This window comes from Danio aesculapii, chromosome 11, assembly GCF_903798145.1.
Source record: "Danio aesculapii chromosome 11, fDanAes4.1, whole genome shotgun sequence".
NCBI classification, from domain to species: domain Eukaryota; kingdom Metazoa; phylum Chordata; class Actinopteri; order Cypriniformes; family Danionidae; genus Danio; species Danio aesculapii.
Window position 1 is genome coordinate 22,319,085 of NC_079445.1, and position 19,153 is coordinate 22,338,237.

The window sequence follows — 19,153 nt, forward strand, 5'->3', positions numbered from 1 at the left end:
TAAAATTTACAGAAAAGAAAAGTGTGGCATCTAGCCCCTACTGATTCTCACTGTGTATATACAGAGTACAATATTTACAATAACAACAAACAAACCAAAAACAAAATAACAAGGCGGGATACACTGATGGATAAACAACAAACAAAATAAAAAAATTATACACACACCAAAGCAAATAAAAAAAAAAACACTTAGCTACTATATAATATAATTCATAATAGTTAAAAAGGTTTTATTTTACATAATATTTTAGGTTAATATTTTATGACTATTATGAGCAAGCCAATGACAGATGACTGAAATCACTTGTAAATTATTAATCTTTTTTTTTTTAAACACCCAAAATGTGAAGCCAAATACCAAGAAGAGGACCCACAGAAGAAAAATTATAAATAAAAATATACCTCCTACCTATAATTAATAAATAGACATTTATACCCTACCTAAACACCCAAATGAAACTAAATACCCCTAACAAAATAACAGAAATAAAATACAAATTACCCCTACCTCCCTGACTATATATAAAAACAGGAGAAAATATTTACAGAAAAGAAAAGTATGGTGTCCAACCCCTACTCGCTATGTATATACAGAATCCAATATTTACAATAACAACAAACAAACCAAAAACAAAATAACAAGGGGGGGGGAAACACGGATGGATAAACAAACTAAAGTCAAAATTTATGCACACACCAAAACGGGGAAACAATCAAAAATAAACACAAAGCAGCTATATAATATAATTCATAATAGTTAAAAAAGTGTTATTTTACATAAGGTTTTAGGCGAATATTTTATGATCAGACTATTATTAGCAAGCCAATGTCGGCCGACTGAAATCAGTTGTATCCAAACTGTTATGAGGATGCTGTCTTTGAAGGCTGATGCTAGTGTAGGCAATAGGGAACAAAGCAGCTCAATAGATTTTGGAAGGGTTGTGTTTTCTCTCTTTTCTGTTGATGTTGACCCATGTGGCCTTTTCCCATGAGGCCTTGTGCCCCGGGCGGCGGCCTCAAACACTTCTCTGACAGTGAGATTAAGAAACCACCTTTAATTATTTTTCTTTTTTTATTTTCCTTCCCTCCTTCAACATTTTTTTCCTCTCTGCCCCTCCACTTTTTTGAGCCGTTATCTTAAAGGAGATAAGACGCATCTCTCATTGGGGGAACATCAAAAAGCGTGTCACTGGAAACAGCAGTTCTACTCAGGCCAGTTCAGGAAAGAGGACATTTATCACAACGACACCAACTGACCTTATCGCCACATGCCATGTATTCCATAGCACTCACACTTACACACAAACACACACTCAACTCGCCAAATCTGCTCCTTTCGGATCTAGAATTTTATTGTTCTTACTATATTAAAACCAAACAAATGTGGTTATTATAGGTAAACCATGTTAGCCACAAATTAACCATAGTTTTGCAACACTGATCATAGATTAACCATGACATTTGTAGGCCGGGCTGTCTCAAGACAATAACAAACTTTTTTTAAACAAACGTTATTAAATTATTATTTATTTTCTTGCAGATTTTTCTTATTTTACATACAATTGAAGGGAAAATTATTAGCCCTCCTGTCAAAATGAACTTTTTCAAATATAATTAAAAGTACTGTTTTATTATAATATTATATTATAATTAGGGATGTCCCGATCAGGTTTTTTTCCCTCCGAGTCCAAGTCATTTAGTTTTGAGTATTTGAGCTATGGCAATGTTGTCGTCATCAGCTTTATAATATCTCCAGACCACAGACATAGTCGTGCTTTCCACTTCAAGCTGCTTCCTACTTTACAGGCATTTAACCAATAGCGTCTCTGCAACAAAGTGATGTCATGCCACACGCGTTGCTGTTTCTGTGTGAAGTCAAAAAAAATGTCTAAATCGGTGCCACCGCATAACTATTGATGCGTTATAAAATAATGAGAATAAATATATTCTCACTGTTTTATAACACATCGTTACCTCCCGATCAGGACTCGAATATATACATATACATTTGAGTCCTAATCGGGAGGTAACGACCGATTCCGATCGAGTCTGAATCCATGTGATCGGGCCCGATTTCCAACCATGTGATCAGATCTGGACATCCCTAATTATAATATTTTTTCTTTTTGGAAAAAAGTCTTGTTTCGTTTAGTTTGGCTGAAGTAAATGTAAAAAATAAAAATTAAGGTCAATATTTTTATTCAATTCAAGTATATTTTTAAAGGCACTTTTTACAAAACATGCACATTTTTGCATTACAAACAAATTAAGTTGAAGTTACAATCAAATACAAGTTATTATATACTGTATAAACATTATTAACCTGCAGTTTTAGCATATAGGTGATGTCTATATGTTCATGCAGGGGCGGATTTAGTGATTTGGGGGCCCTAAGCAATTCCAGCCAATGGGCCCAAAAGTTCTAAAATGCACGTTTTGTACTTTTTTTTTTAATTTATTTTGCTGTTTTTTTGTTGTTGTTTTTTTCTTTTATATCACTCGGTCTGCTTTTCTACATTTTTTCTTAATGCTAAATAATAACAACATGTAAAGCATCTTGTATAACTTTTGAATTTGAAATCACAACTTAAAATTAAATGATTGAAAATTGAACTAAAAATAATAAATGAAGTATTTCGTTTTTAAAACTAAATCTTTACTGATTTGACTGGTCCATGATTGAGGGTGGGGGACACATTTGTGCAGATGTAATAATTGCATTCAAATTACATTTTTTAGACCCCCACCATGTGCGTCACGGTGGCGCAGTGGGTAGCAGGATCGCCTCACAGCCAGAAGTTCGCTGATTCGAGCTGGGTCAGTTGGCATTTCTGTGTGTAGTTTGCATGTTCTCCTCGTGTTCGCGTGGGTTTCCTCTGGGTGCTTCTGTTTCCCCTACAGTCCAAAGCCATGTGGTACAGGTGAATTGAATAAGCTAAATTGGCAGTAGTGTATGTATGTGAAAGAGTTTGTGTGGGTGTTTCCCAGTGTTGGGTTGCGGCTGGAAGGGCATCCTCTGCGTAAAACATATGCTGGATAAGTTGGCAGTTTATTCTGCTGTGGCAACCCCTGATTAATAAAGGGACTAAACCGAGAAGAAAATGAATGAATGAGACCCTCACATTGCAAATTACGATAGAAAACAATGTTATATATAATGTATAAGTATAATTCTAGGTATTTATTTGGGGGCCCTCTGATTTCCTGGGGCCCTACGTGGCTGCTTACCTTGCTTTTTGGTTAAATCCACCCCTATGTACATGTTAGCCCCCTTAAGAATTATTATTTTCTGGTTGGGTACAGAACAAAACTCTGTTTTCCCATAACTTGCCTAATTAACCTAACTTGAGTAGTTAGCCTAATAACATAGTTAAGTCTCTAAACTGCACTTTAAGCCAAATACTGTCTTGCAAAATAACGAATCAAATGTTATTTTCTGTCATTGTGGTAAAGACAAAAGAATTTAGTTATTATAACTTAATTTTAAATACTATTAGATTTAAAAAAAAGTGTTGAAAATTTCTTTAAACAGCACTTTAAAAACATTTTTAAAAGAATTACAAGTTCTTAGCCTTCAAATGTATAACCCCAATACAATTTTTTCCACCCAGACATTGTATTATTGAATCAGAACATTTGAACAGTAGTGTAGTCCTTGTCCAAGCTCCCAAAATGTCATCGGTTACCATGTTGGGTCACTTTAAACATCATAAATTACACACATCACCTTTATGCACTGCTTTCCAGTCTAATTCTTCACCTTGGCCTTTTTTTTCTGTTCCGTTCCATCTTTGGCTAAAGATCTGAAAGCTTTTTCCTCACTCATGTCTTGTTTTTATACAAGTTTAGGGCTAGTCTTGGAGTACACCCCACTTATGTCATAGCTGATAAAACGGTTTGCTCATTTTTCATCTCTTTGTTAAACGTCACCAGGAGTCGGCTGGAAGAAAAAATAAATCTTTTGATAGTTGAGTGATGAGTATCCACACACATTGTGACCTGTTTATGAAACAGAGAAAGAGGGGTTTGGAGTCACGCTTCTCGAGTTTCGCAAAGCATATTTCATGCGTAGTGAAAAAATACCAAGCCTTATCGTAAAATGATAAACATCTGATGTCATATAATCTGGAACTGGTCTTAGCATTGCGCGCAGATGTTGTTAGTCACTGTTTATTGCCGTGTTAATTGCTCGCCAACCACATGCTAACAGATTGCTAAACGCAGGAACGAACAAGCGTGTTTGCAAGTGTGTTGGTTCTAGACCACATGGACCTGTCACTCACAGATTAATGTGTTATCTCTTAATGCACGAGGCTTCACAATGCACTTCCATACTTTGAACCGAGACCCAGCGTTTTGTTGTCTGCTTGTTGTCTACCGCCACAGGATGTGCTTTGGTGATTGGAGGGGAAAATATCTCTATTCCAGGATATGTCCTATCTAAACATGTCCTGGACGAGGTTGAAGGCTTATAAAAGCCAATGAATGTCTCATCTTTCCCGCCCTCTCCATCCTGCAGTTTTTTCCTTTCGCTTTTCTCATTGTTGTTTAACATGTTTCTCTCTCTCTCTCTCTCTCTCTCTCTCTCTCTCTTCTCATTCGCAGCAGCAGCAGTTGGGGAATAAACAGCTGGCTTTTCAACAGCAGTTGATCCAGATGCAACAGCTACAGCAGCAACACATTCTGAATCTACAAAGACAAGGCCTGGTAAACCTACAGCCGGGCCAAGGAGCAGTACCCATTCAGAGCCTGCAGCAAGGTACACATCCCAATATAATCAAACACAGCATTTGTTGAACCAGGCTCACAAGTCACAGTTTTTCTGCAAAACAGCAGCACTTTAAATTAGTCTGAATACTGGGTAGTTGTCATAGATCTGCAGAGATGACTGCACACCTTGGCAGTTTGCTATTCCATAAGACAATCGCATAAGGTGCTGCCCAGCATTATTTTAGTATATTTTTTTTATTATCCCTTTAACTACCGCACCAAGAAAAAAAAAAATTGATTGAATTTCTTAACTCTTAATGTCGCTAGTTAACACTCTGAATGCAACGCTCTGCAACACATCCCATATTTTTTAAAATATCAGCCTTTACCAAATGGTTGATATGTAAGTAAGTAAGTAAGTAAAGGTTTATTTATATAGCACCTTTCCCAGACATTGAGTCACAAAGTGCTTTACAATAAGAGAAAACAAGTAAAAGAACACATATCAATAAAAGAAAACATGCTAAAACATATTAAAACTAATTAAAAATATGTTGGTTTATGGTAAAAGTACCAGAATACATATACTATGAAAAAATGAAGTGCAATTTATTTAAAATAATATTCAAAATAAAACATTTTTTAATACTTAAATCACCTTTATTTTTGAAGTATGCTATAAAATATTTCAGATTTTCATTTAACATGTTTTCTTGTCTTTTTTAAAAAAAAAAATTACAATAAAACTAAAATCAAGTGTTGTAGTGCAACAGGATTATGTTTGTTTCATTTATTTATTTTTGTAATTATATACAAAAAATAATGTTTTGTATTTATATATTTTTTTGTAAACCAACTTTAACAGTCATTATTTAAAACTGTAAAAACATAGTCAATCGTTTGGTAGAGCAGCAGTCAAAGGCTTATTATAGCAATATTTTTAGCAATATTTCTTTATTTTTATTTAGCATATTACTGTAACAGTATGTATATTTCTGTTTTATGTTCTCTTAGTTTATTATCTTAATTTAATATATTCATCTTTTTCAATTAAAACATATTTTTGAATGTAGCGATAAACCTGGTGCTGCCAGATTCAATCATTTAAAAAATAATAATAATAATAATTCTTGATCCCTATTTTGCTCGATTTTCATAAAATACCTATGGATGATGATAATCTATTCAGCATGAAACATTTAGTTTGTTTTCAGAATCTTGAATAAAAATTTTGCATTACTACACTTTCAGAATTTTTAACTTGTTTATATGTAAAAACATGGGGAAAGGTGTTTTGGTGTAATCAGACAAAATACCCCATAAAATAGCTAGATAAAAGACACTATAAAAAGTGTAGCTTGCTGCCAGAAGTGGTGTTAGTGAGACCAGCAGGGGGCGCTCAACCTGCGGTCTGTGTGGGTCCTAACTCCCCAGTATATTGATGGAGACTCTAAACTACTCAATGAGCATCGTCTTTCGCATGAGGCGTTAAACCGAGGTCCTGACTCTCTGTGGTCGTTTGAAATCCCAGAATGTCCTTCGAAAAAGAGTAAGGGTTTAACCCCAGCATCCTGGCCGAATTCGCTCACTGACCTTTGTCCATCGTGGCCTCCTAACCATCCCCATATCATAATTGACTTCATCACTCTGTCTCCTCTCCATCAATCAGCTGATGTGTGGTCTGATGCAATATGCCTGCTGTTGCTTCATCCAGGTGGATGCTGCACACTGGTGGTGGATGAGGAGATTCCCCCCAATGTGTAAAGCGCTTTGAGTGTCCAGAAAAATGCTATATAAATGTAAGGAATTAATATTATTATTATGAATTCAAATAGAGTAAGCCAGATGTATTTATATTATACCAAAACACATTTGCATAATTTAGAACTTTGAAGTCAAAAATGATGGCTGCATTTTGTGGGATATTTATTTATTTATTTATTTATTTATTTTTTGTTGGCCAGCCAGTTTTGTTGCAATTACTTACCCACTTAAATTAACGTACATCTTTCAAGGCAAAAAACCCTCTTCCCCAACTTTGTTAGCTGGTTAATACTGCCCACAAACATCTGACATTGCAGAGCCCCAGGGCGAGGTGCTACAGCCACAACCCTCTCAACCCGGTGGTCTGTCTCTTTCACAGCTCTCCTCTTGTCCTCAACAGCCAGAAAAACACCACAGAACGTCTGATTCGCTCCTTTAGTGATGCCTATTAAAGGAAAGTGGAGCTCTGGAGGAAATGCAGCGTGCTAAATAAATGCAGCATCTGTGTTCGTACCCATAGCCCAAGACCAGATGGCGGTCTCAGGCTGAGGCCAGACCTGCGCCCGCCGCCCACTGATTCTTCCTTAGTCAGCCCTCACCGCACACACACACACACATGGATCACTCGCTACTACACGCGCAACATTGAATGCTAATAAATCTGGCTGTAAAATGAATCCCTCATTCTTCTTCCTCCAAAATTTGGCAATCAGCTATCATCTCCATCTATTAGAGCGGGATGGAGTCCCCCCGGAGACTAACTACAGCCATGTCCATAGAGCCACATGTGAAGCTTGTTAACTTAATCAGCTCATAAAGAGATAAAAGCAAAGCTTGATTGTTGGTTTTGTGGAAGGCAGTCATTTGGATAATAGGTAAAATATGCCACAAAATTCACTGTGATTTGTGCACAGGTTGAAAAGGAGGGGGGCTAATGTGTGTGCGCACACCAGACATTCTTATCCTAGAGAAGGAAATGGAGGCTTTGGATCCTTTCTCAATTAGTTTTTCCATTTTTCCTCGTTTTGTCAAAGGGCCTGACCAGAAATGAGTCTTGACTGCAAACTGGCCACCGTCCGCCGAAATTAGACGCATCAACTTTTACAGGTTCCACAGCGGTTGTAACATTACGAGAACCTCAACAGGACAGAACAAACAGGGAGCTGACTCCAATTTCCATGCCGAAATCCCTGCCACTCTTGCCGATAGGGCCTCCAAAATGATCCCGGTCTTTTATTAGAGTGCTTGACTCTCATTCTCGCCCATTGCTCTTGACATCTCTGATTATTTCAGTCTTAAGAAAACATGGACTCGTCATCCGGAATCCTGAGTGGCCTTACCACACACACATACATGCGCGGGTGCTTTTAGGAAAAGTAGCCTGCTAAGAGAAAAAAAAAGGGAGAGAGAAGGAGGCAAGGCAGAGGAAGGTTTGTGAATTGATGAAAATAATTTTTCACGACAGCTGTAAACTTTTGGCTTTGGCATCTTTCTGGCGTAGACCCCTGCACCACTCATCCCCCCCACCCCCCCACCCCCCCATCCCCATTGCTTATGTCATTGTTTCAAGGGGTCTGAAGAACAATAAACTCTGGGCTCTTGGAATCCCTTCAACAAATCCTGCGACAGAGCAGAATCACGGAATTTCCCCACAATCCCTCTCTCAAAAGAAGCCCTCCATTATGACTGGCCAGCCAACCATGCGCATTCTTCTGGCTAGTCATGCTTGGCCGTAGCTGCCGCTGAAAAGGATTTGTTCTCTGATCCATGGGTGGCGCCAACCGTTGTTGTTGTTGTTGTTTTGATGTTTGTTTGGCGTGTCCAGTCATTCCCTCTGGAAGGCTAGAGTTTCAACCCCTAAGTGACTCACTGCATTAGACAGACTGCTAGCCGGGAGGGCTTTTGTTTTTTTGTAATATTCACTTAACAGTTACAGTAAGTCATTTTAATTCCTGTCCAAAGGGTGCAACCAGATCTGTCGGACTCAGCTTAATGCTTTGTGATCACCATGCCAAACGTTTCCTCAGTTTTTTTTTGTTTTGTTTGGTTTTTTGATGCATGGAGCTAGAGAATGAAGCAGACACAAGAAACCATAGGGGAATTTTTGATATTGCCTTGTGAACAGCTTTTTATTGCCTATCTAACTTATGAATGTGAATCATATTTAGATAATAAACCAAAAGTATTATGCAGTCCCAGCTGAGGTGAAACAGTAGCATTGAGACAGTAAGGTTTTACTGAAATAAAAATTATTTGTTCAGCAAGGACACTTTAAAACTGATTAAAAATTAAGTCAATAATTTTACAATGTAAAAGATTTCTGTTTAAATAAATAGACACATGAAAAATAAACAAATATTTTTCACCATCTATTCGTTAAATACTCCTGAAAAAATATAGAAACTTATTAACATTAAAAATGAGATGTTTTTTGCAGCAAATCTGTATATTGAAGTGATATATGAACACTAATATGATAGTGAAGACTAGAGAATGCTGGAAAATCTGTTTTGTCATAACTGGAATAAACAATTTTTTAAATGTATTAAAACTTGGTTAAAATTTTAGATTGGTAGAACTGTTTTAACTAAATATTTGACCAGACAGAAGTCTTAGTGAGCTTGTGTTCTTATTCCAAAAACAGGAAATTTCAAGAAAAACAGCAAAAATATTGCCTGTTTCCAAACAGGTTTCCTTAACTCATCTTGGCTCATCTGCAATTGGTCCAACAAACTGGTTACCGTGCCTCAAACTTGCACCATTGGTTAAAACAGTTTTGCTCTGAAAGGCTGCTCAAACCAACAATATTTTATAAACACCACAGTGTTTATGCTTGACAGAGAAATGAGCCAGCGAATGGTTTACTTACAGTCTCTGCATTTTTAGTAAAGTTTGAACTTGATGCCACGCATCAGCTTTAATTCCTTCTAGACCGAATACCAAATTCTACATGTTACACAATTTCTGGAAAGCCAAGGTTGGCTTAACTTTTCTGCGAAGTGTGTGTGAGTGAAAAAGAGAATGTGTGGCCAACCACAGGGGAAACGCCTCACCTGCCCCTGTGTGTGTGAATGTGTGTGTTTGGAAGAAAATGAAATACAAAAACACTTCACTGTAGGTAAACCGCTCCATCTCCACCCTGCGTCCTCCCTTCCACTTCCTATGTTCTGGCTGCTCTTTCACGAAAGTAGAAATTTGCTTTAAAAAAGCCTCCCTGTTCACAGCAACACCACTGCTTCTCCGCACTGGCTTGGTTATTTGCGGGGTTAAAGTACATCCGTGGCCCTTTCTTTGGTGTTCTATCAGGTTTTCTGTGACTAGTGAACAACAGCCTGTAGCTGCAAGTGTGGCCATACATCATTTCCCTGGCCCCAAGCCTGCTGGGAAGAGAGAGAGGAGGGGGGAGGGGGGATGAAGAGAGCCAGGCCAGGCGAGGAGTTTTGTTTTGGCGGGGATTGGGACAAGAATGCTGGCGGACCAGACATAATATTTAGATTGCTATTAAGTCTTTGCCATGTGAGATAGCATAGCAAGCTGTGGCTTTTCGGGAACAGTTAGTGCCAGACGTGCATGGGCGGCCCCCCCATTTATTCTCACTTTTTTTTTTTAGCACCCTCAAATCTCCCTCCCAACCAGGACCCCTTTTGCCTTTCCAGGAGACATAAAACAATCCTGAATTCAGCAAGTTTGAGGGGAAATAAAAGCCGAAAAAAAAAATGCCAAGAGAGCATCTCACCAAGATTAATTCACCCAGTGAGCTGCAGTTCTGGTTGGGACAGTGATAATTACAAATGGAGGTAGCCAGGGGGATTTGCGGAGATGTTGAAAGATAACAAAAACACGCTGAAATTAGCCGTTTGCTTCCTCCGATTTGGAAAGTTCCCTCCTTCTGGTCTCTTGTGAACTGAAGTCTCGTTGGCGCCCCCACCCCACACCGCCCCCTCCCATAGTGAAGTGTGGCGCGGTGTGTGCCTGGTGTTTTATGGCTTGCTACACTAATGTCAGTGTACCGCCAGACCTTGAGATCTCTAGGGTGGGATGCGCTGCCAGCTGGCCACCATTCAAAATGCGGTAAGAGGGCTTTGGAGGTGTGATAAGGAGAGTCAAAGGTTTGATGCTTTTTGAAGGAGCTCTAATCTATCAACACTGGGCTTATAGCCTTTAGCACAACAAAGACGAGCAAAAACTGAAAAACAAATCGGTCTACTTTGAGTCGGTTTCATCATATGGCACCTGTTGTTGAGTCGGGGCTTTTTTGTGGAGGTCTTTTTGTGTGTGCTTGGATTTCAGTGGCAAAAAAGTGCTATTAATTTACTAAAGGCAGTGACATATTGGTTGATTGTTGTATGGTTTATAGTTTGTAATAATCTATTTTGTGTGTGTGTGTGTGTGTGTTTCAGCCATGTGTCCCACTGACCTGCAGCAGTTGTGGAAGGATGTGGCCGGTGTTCAGAGCACAGAGGAGGTCATGAAACACGAGGGCCTCGATCTGACCACCAACAGCTCCAACACTACCTCATACTCGGCCTCCAAGGTCTCACCTCAGATCCCCCATCATCCTTTGCCAAATGGACAAAACTCTGTGCACACTCCAAAGAGAGACAGGTCAGTGGAAAATGCATGAGCTTACGTCATTTTCAACCTGATATAGCGGGCCAAAATATGATGTTTTTTTTTTATAATTGTTTTTGTCAATGATATTTGTAAGTAAGTATTTGTATTTATTTATTTATTTATTTATTTATTTATTTATTTATAATACTTATTATTATTATTATTATTTTTATTATTATTATTATTATTATTATTATTATTATTATTATTATTATTATTATTATTATCATCATGGCTTCACATCAAACTTTTTGATCACCAGCCACTGCGGCTAGTAGTTTTCCAACATTACTAGCCATTCGCCATTTTCACTAGCCACAATTTTGTTGTTGGGAAAATATATTTTATATGCATAATTTTACTTTGGCATGTTAAAATGACTTGATTTAGATTATCTGTTACGTCCACATGCCTCCTAAATGTTTTATTTTTATTTAACATAAGTTTTTAGGGCTCAACACTAAGGATTTACCATTTGCCTTCGCTGGCTAGACCAAACTAATTATTTCCTTGCCACAAATTAAAAAAATGTGTCAAAACAAGCTAAATATAGCGGTATACATGCACTTTTTATTCAACAAAAATGTTCTTAAAAAAACTATTGACATTTTAAAAAATTATTCTCTTTTATCTAAAACTGTTCAGACTAAAGGTCCCAGATAATCAGGTAACTATAAATAAATGGGGAGACAATCTCCTATTAAAGCAGTGTTATTTTAAAGGATGATAATTAAACCATATTAACAAAAATAACTGCCAGTAAAAGAAAGCAGGGGAAAAACATTCTGTGTGCGAAAGACATCTCATCTTTGACTCAAGGATAGCATAAATACAAACGAAAATGTTTTAATAAAACCTACATTTTTCTGTTTAATGGCTAGTAATGGATTAATATTTTACATTTTAATAAAAAACAGAATGTTGTTGGCAACTATATAACAAGTTAAAATTGACAGTATATAGATAGCAAACAAACAAGTGTTACAGCTATGGTAAAATTTTCATCATGTGCATTCACAGTGCTAACCACTACATGACAGTATTTCATAAACAGATATTTTTTGTCACACACATCATATTTCAAGGTCTCTGCTGTCAGGTGCTGTTTGATGATCTGATGTAAAATGCCTGGGTTCATTTGATATTTGGTGCTTGTGTGAGTTCCTCAGAACATAGCATGCCTTCAGCATGACTGACGCCCCTGTGCCAGTTTAGCATGAGTGTGTGTGTGTGTGTGAGTGTGAGTGGAGTGGGAACAAATGTAGGTGATCATTTAGCTGAGAGGTGAGCAGCTGTGTATAAGTAAGAGAGAGAGGAAAGTGGTCCTACTGTGAGGTACTCATACTTTCTTTCCATTTTGAAGAGCAAGACTCTTTGAGTGGATCTCGTCCTTCACCAAGGAGTCCAGTGACGAGCATCTCACGCCCTATTCCAAAGGCACTCCCCTGCAGAGCACTCAGTGAGTAAAACACACACACACAAACACACACATTTTTATCCAGGCATCTAAATCAGGAGGTGTCTTAAAAGGATAGTTCAACCAAAAAATGTGTCATTATTTACTCATCATTTCTCTTCCTCCTCTTGTTCTAAACCTATTTGAGTTTCTTTTTTCTATTGAACATGAAAGTACATATGCTGAAAAATGTGGGAAAGCAGCAGCCATTGACTGTTATAATATGTTTTGTATGGATGTCCCGATCAGGCTTTTTTGCCCTCGAGTCCAAGTCATTTGATTTTGAGTGTCTACCGATACTGAAACCCGATCAGATACTTCTATAATACATAAAAAAGACTAAAGAAGAGCGAAGAAACAGATCCAGGAGGTTCCTTCTTTTTTATTTAATTCACCTTATTTTAACACTCAACAACTCTGTTAACAAACAGAGCACTTCTGTGAGGTAGCTTGAACAATCAAGTAATAAATAACATCAATTCTTCACTTTTGGACTTTAGTGCAACAGTAAATATTTAAAAAATCTAATATAAGAACAAATAGCACCTCAACTTAAAACACCCAGCAGGCATGTAAACAAAAAAGGAAAATAAAACTATATATATATATATATATATATATATATATATATATATATATATATATATATATATATATATATATATATATATATATATTTGAGTCCTGATCGGGAGGTAACCTTCGATTCTGATCGAGTCTGATTTCTGATCATGTGATCGGATCCCGACATCCTTACTGTTTTGTTCCCACTATGAATGTCAATGGCTATGGTTTCCAATGTTCTTCAAAATATCTTGTGTTGTCCACCTGGAAAAAGTGACAACGATCAACAAATATGAAAGTCTCTTGTGCATTTTCATGAGAAAAAATTTTCTAAAAACAAATGACACTTTTAAAACAATATTCAAAGGTTTCATATTAAAAAGCATTTTCAGGTCCCCAAACAAATGGGCAGCCAAAGTTTTAACATTTATTTATTTGGATAAATGTTTGGAGTGTTTTGATATTTTACTTTTATATAGAGATAATTTATCGGAACCAACCCATCCTATATAACCATATAACTACAGTATACAATATACAGTTAGCAATTTCGACAGTAACGGCCCATTCACACAGTGCGTTGACGTCAACGCTTCCCATTAACTTTGAATGGGTGATGTTAGGCGTTGCTGAACTCCATCGGCACCTCTTCAGTGGTGTTGCTTGCTGCACAAGTTGGGAAATTCTTTTCAAGCGCCAACGGAAGCGTCAGCCAATCAGATCACTGTATGCAACTACACCAGCTCAGACAGCAGCCAATTGCTGACTAATTTTATTGACTTACGCTGCTATGACGATCGCGTCAGCCCCAACTTCAGACACGTCCTCTGTCAAGCGTTGACGCTGAAGCCCTGTGCGAATCGGGCGTAATACATAGAAGACGATAAATACATGACAGGCAATACATGTGTTAAGAAAAACATGTAGGCACAGATAGACAAGTACACAGTCTGAAAAAAAAGGTGTACACATAGTCTGACTCCTGGTGGAAAGTTATTGTAGGCAATATTGTTTTAAATAAGGATTGGTATCCACACATAGCATGCTTGGATAGTACAGACATACATTATTAGTAATTATTGTAATAACAATAAGCATTTAATGGCATTTTAGGCATTATTTATTAATACATCATTAATTATAAAAAAAATGAACAATAAAATATTTCTTTATAGACCATTTCAATGTAGTGATGTCATTGGCCCATGAACTTTCCTGCTTATCAAACTATTTCATTACTGTAATAAGAGGCAATCCAACCATAACTTAATGTTAAAACGGCTATCATGACATTATTTATTAATATGTGGCTCTTTTTAGATTTTCTAGAGCTATATTAACTAAAATTGTACATTTTTATTAAATGAAATTTTAAATACATTTTGATTAAATAAAATTTAAAATGTAAAACAAGAACTACGCTTGGACCATTGTTTTTGTTTACACCTCTCAAAATGGTCTATAGAATAAAACCAATGTTAACATTTAACCTCTGCTGGTTGTTTATTGAAGTTGTTTATCTATGTATCTCTATGCAAAAATAAATAATAGCTTTATTTTTTTATGGAGCATTGTCATTCACTTAAATAGTCTTGCAGTGTGACCTTTTACAGTGGTTCTGTGGATTCGTTTATGTTATATGGCCATTTTTACACCGGTGGGCTGTCCAAACTACAGTTAAATAAACCCCCGCACACCAGCAGCACTAACATACACTGACCCTGTCATGCTACACGGACATGGCTAAAACAAAAAGAAAAGCTCGCTCTCCATTATGCTTTCTTCTAACACGGTTCTCTCTTACTTGGCCTAACACGTTTACACACAAACACACACACACACAACTCAAAAGAGAAGAAAAACTGTGTGGTGAGGCTAATGCATGGCACATGTGGACAGTGTGGTTGCCAGTAGTTTGTAATGTCTAGCGCTCGAGCAGCTTCTGAATTGCGTGGGCCGTCCACTGCCAGCACATCTGATGAAGAGGAGGGAGGACATGTGTGTGTGTGTGTGTGTGTGCACGCCGCTTCAGGAGGGCCTCATCTGTGAGCAAGCTGCTTTATATTAAGCAAGTACTCTGATGTGGAATTGGGAAGAGTTCCCCAGACCTTCAACCGCCACAAGCCATGCACCCCCCTCCCAATTTCAGCCCCCTGCCCATGCTTAGCAGCAGTCAGACACATGACGAAGGATTCTGTGGTCCCTGCCTTCACGAAAAAACCCAAGCTACATGCTAGTCCGTGGCAGCCGGCCAGACCCGAAATGAAAAATTGCTGGATGAGACTGCTGGCGGGGGTTCGAGGCTGATCCGTTATGGGTCTCTACAGAAGCCGGGCCAGAGAGACCCAATCCAGACTTCTAGGCCACAGAGCACACAGTAGTGGCTGTATCTCAAACGAAACAGAACTGTAGCGCTTATCCCCAGGCCCCACCAGCAGGCCTTGTCAGCACATCAGCAACCACCTTATCCTCACTCTCGCAGCTACCCAAAAACATCTGAAGATCATCCACGTTCGTTTGTAATTAGATGGCGGCATGTTGTTCCTGGCCGCATCTAAGGATATTTGAACCTGCATCCTAGCGTGAGATGCTAATACAATGTTACACACTTAATACTGGCAGCCCGTCCGTCACAATTATGGAAGACCTTTTGGTTTTTACATTTACCAGGTCCTTTCGAACTGCATTTGTTCAAAGCTTCCTGAAGGACTGTCTCAAAGCTATCGGCTTTCCCAGACAGTGAGCGTCTGAGAGCGTTTCCATTGCTTCATTGCTTTGTATTAGTCGCATATGTGTGGGACTACCTCAAAATTGCTATAACATATCAACCCCAATAGGCTTTTTTGATTAGGCAAGCAGGCGTTTCAATGTTTTTAAAGATTAAGTGTGTCATTTTGCCTCACAAACTAAAGTAAATAGTTTTCCTGAACACTCCTACACCTTACTTCAGTGGCGTTCAAACCTGTTTCTGGAAGTCCACTGTCCTGCAGAGCTCCAGACCTAAATAAACAACCTTGGACCAGTCAATCATTGTTTTCAGACTGACTAGAATAGGTGGAATAGGTAGAATTGGGGTGCCGAAGTTTTTCCTGAAGAGTGGCAACCATATTCAAACATATATAAACAAACTAATCAAGGTCAAATGATTATTAGAAAGGCAGGAGCAAACATGGCCACCACTGAACTTTGAACATCCAGGTGTGTTGAAGCTGGTAGGAGTTACACTCTACAGCATATTGACCCTCCAGGAACAGGATTGGACACTCTTGTATGTCACAGCTCAGAGCTTTTTAGTAATATTGCGCTTAACCCCTGGATTATCATTATTCTAAAGATAAAACCCTGCACCAATCTGGCACTGTTTGGCATCCTGCTTGGTGGTGCCAAACATGTGCCTCATTTTCACATTCAGTCATGAAAACGCAACACTTTGGAAATAAACAGCCCCCCTTCATTTTGGCACTTGAGTGGAAAAATATCAAAGGGTGAAGGCAACCGGGTCATTTTTGAAAATGAGCATAATTGCAGCTTGTAACGTAGCTGTCCTTCAATGTTAACCATTTGCAAAATTGTTAATCAAAAAAGTGAATGATAAATAAGGGTATTGTCTGTCAAAAGAGAATTCTCTTTTAATCATCTTAACAACTGCCGCTGATCTACATCAACACAATCAAAGTAACATATTTGCATAATCCCCACCTCCCTGTGACATAAAAACACTTTGAAATCGAATCAAAACAGACTTGGCAAGCTGACCAATCAAAGCAGAGTTGGCTTATGGAAGGGTGGGGTTTATAGACCTTAAGCTCTGAAATGACTAAAACTAAATATCAAATTCATTACAAAATAACTCTTAACTATTAATCAATTTTGTTCAATTGATTGAGATTTTGATTTTAGGCCAAATCGCCCAGCCCTAGGTCTATACAGTGGATGACACTTTAAAAGGAGCATTACCGCCATGAGTGGCACCGCCACCGCACCAACACGTGTTTTTAGGTATAACCGCAGTTTGCGACTATGCCGCCAGGGGGCACAAAGGGACGGAACGGACAGAAATATACAGTAGCTGTAAAAACCCTGCTACTAAATGAAGATGAATTAATGAAACAAAGCATTATAATTCCTTCATTAATTATTAAAAACATGTTAAGAAGCTTTATAATCATTGTAAACTTGTTTACAGTGATGTGAAGTTGAGGATTCATTTTGGAAAGTAAAATTAAAGAAATCAAAGACAACTAAAATGAAAGTACAGTACAAACATACATACATACAGAAATAAGTTGGCCTAAATAAATAATAAAGCAGTGTTTTAGCCTAAATATAGAGAGGTGTACAGTGTTTGTTATAAGACGGTCAATAAATGAGCTTTATGTTTTCATTTACAGTTTTTATTTACATTTTTGTTGTTGATTATATTTTACTATCTCATTTTATGTTTTAATTATTGCACATAAATAATAAAAGAATAATTAAATAGGCCTAAATAGTTGTTTATTTAAAGACATTACCAGCAAAACAGGGAGAAATGGTCCGGCACATGGTCTAAAGCAACCGTTCTCAACAGGGGGGTCCCGGCCCACAGCAAGCTCTGTGGGGGGTTGCGTCATATTTTTAAACATTTTTAGCAGTGGACAATTAGGAAAACGATCATGTTGCCTTAGCTCATATTATCCCCTGGCTAACCAAAAAAATTGACAAATTTGTAATTCGTCCTCCACAAAAAAAGTATCTTATTCGCCTTCAGCAGCTAAAAATAATGACCCAAACATATTGGACCCAGGTGAGGAAGCTCCAAACATTTCATGTCACAGCACTAGCAATACTGGAAACAAGAAATGCAGGAAATACCAAGATAGTCACCTGAACTATGGTTTTATTCCATTTTCTCAAAGCAAAGAGTCTTTCACTCGGCCACAGTGCATTATCTGCACCAAAGCTCTTGCTAATGAATGCATGAGGCCATCCAATCTAATAAGACATTTGCAGACGACTCATTCCCAATACAGCAAGGTGTACCTAACACAAATGGCCTACTGAGGTTTTGCTTTTATACTTTACATTAGGCTATTATTTGTGCATAAACATATCTAGATATAGTAATAAACATTCCGTTTGTTTGAAAACAACCTTTTATTGTCATACCTACTGCAAACGAATGTGAGCAATAATGTCATTAAATGTGGAGGGGGGCCTTACAATATTTTCCAGGGGAAAAGGGGGTCTCCGGCAAAAAGAAGGCTGGGAACTACTGATATAAAGGGCTCTGCTACTTCATCGAAAGCATAAAAATCTCAAAATCGGTGAAAAGCTGCAGGTGCACTTACTACTGCCGCGGCGACTGAAAGCACGGCGGCAGAGGGAACATATTGAAATGATGACATCTGTTTGTACAATATGAGGATGTTTAATGCCAGAGCTGTTATGTGAACAGGTTTTACTTAGGATTTCATACACCGTGAAGCATCAACTTGTGAATACCCAGGTTTAATTTTTAACCCTGGGTCAATTATAAGAAGTGTGAATGGTCAAATAACATAACCCGTTTACCCTGGATTAACTATTTTCAATCTGAAAGATACGTGGTTCTAATCTTTTGTTTTTTGGTCACTCTCAGCTCGACCCACGAGGAACACACAGCCTCTCACCCGCTCTACGGACACGGCGAGTGCAAGTGGCCTGGTTGCGAGGCGCTCTGCGAAGACATGGGCCAGTTCATCAAGTGAGTGACAGCAGTCCATCAGTTTCTCTTCGCAAGCATGTCATCCGCTACATTCATGTCAAACCTCGTAACTTGCATAAATCCCCCCTGTTGAGCTACAGAGCATTCATCATTGCCCGCTGCGTCCCTCAAAATAAGTCTCTGACTGTTAGTGCTTCCCTCTTGTCAGCGTGCATTCATCCTTTTTTTTCGATGAGCTTGCAGATCGCTTGTAAACTAAAGGCCTTCTCTTGCACTGATGTGTGTGCGGGGATGAGAGGACAGGCAATAAGAAAGCCGGCCGACTGACAGCCGTGTTCAGGTGTGATGTTTAAACAG

General features: G+C 38.2%; 1 protein-coding gene across 3 annotated transcripts in view; it reads left to right on the top strand.

The window, feature by feature from the left end:
- Nucleotides 1-19,153, top strand: part of foxp4 (forkhead box P4) — a 189,838-nt gene that overhangs the window by 121,903 nt on the left and 48,782 nt on the right. For 2 of the 3 annotated variants that reach the window (XM_056468745.1, XM_056468747.1), the window contains exons 6-9: nucleotides 4,608-4,761; nucleotides 10,877-11,081; nucleotides 12,454-12,549; nucleotides 18,731-18,835. In XM_056468745.1, coding sequence (XP_056324720.1) covers nucleotides 4,608-4,761; nucleotides 10,877-11,081; nucleotides 12,454-12,549; nucleotides 18,731-18,835 — 560 coding nt within the window. The remainder of the gene's footprint in view (nucleotides 1-4,607; nucleotides 4,762-10,876; nucleotides 11,082-12,453; nucleotides 12,550-18,730; nucleotides 18,836-19,153) is intronic. The other variant, XM_056468746.1, reaches the window with a different exon arrangement.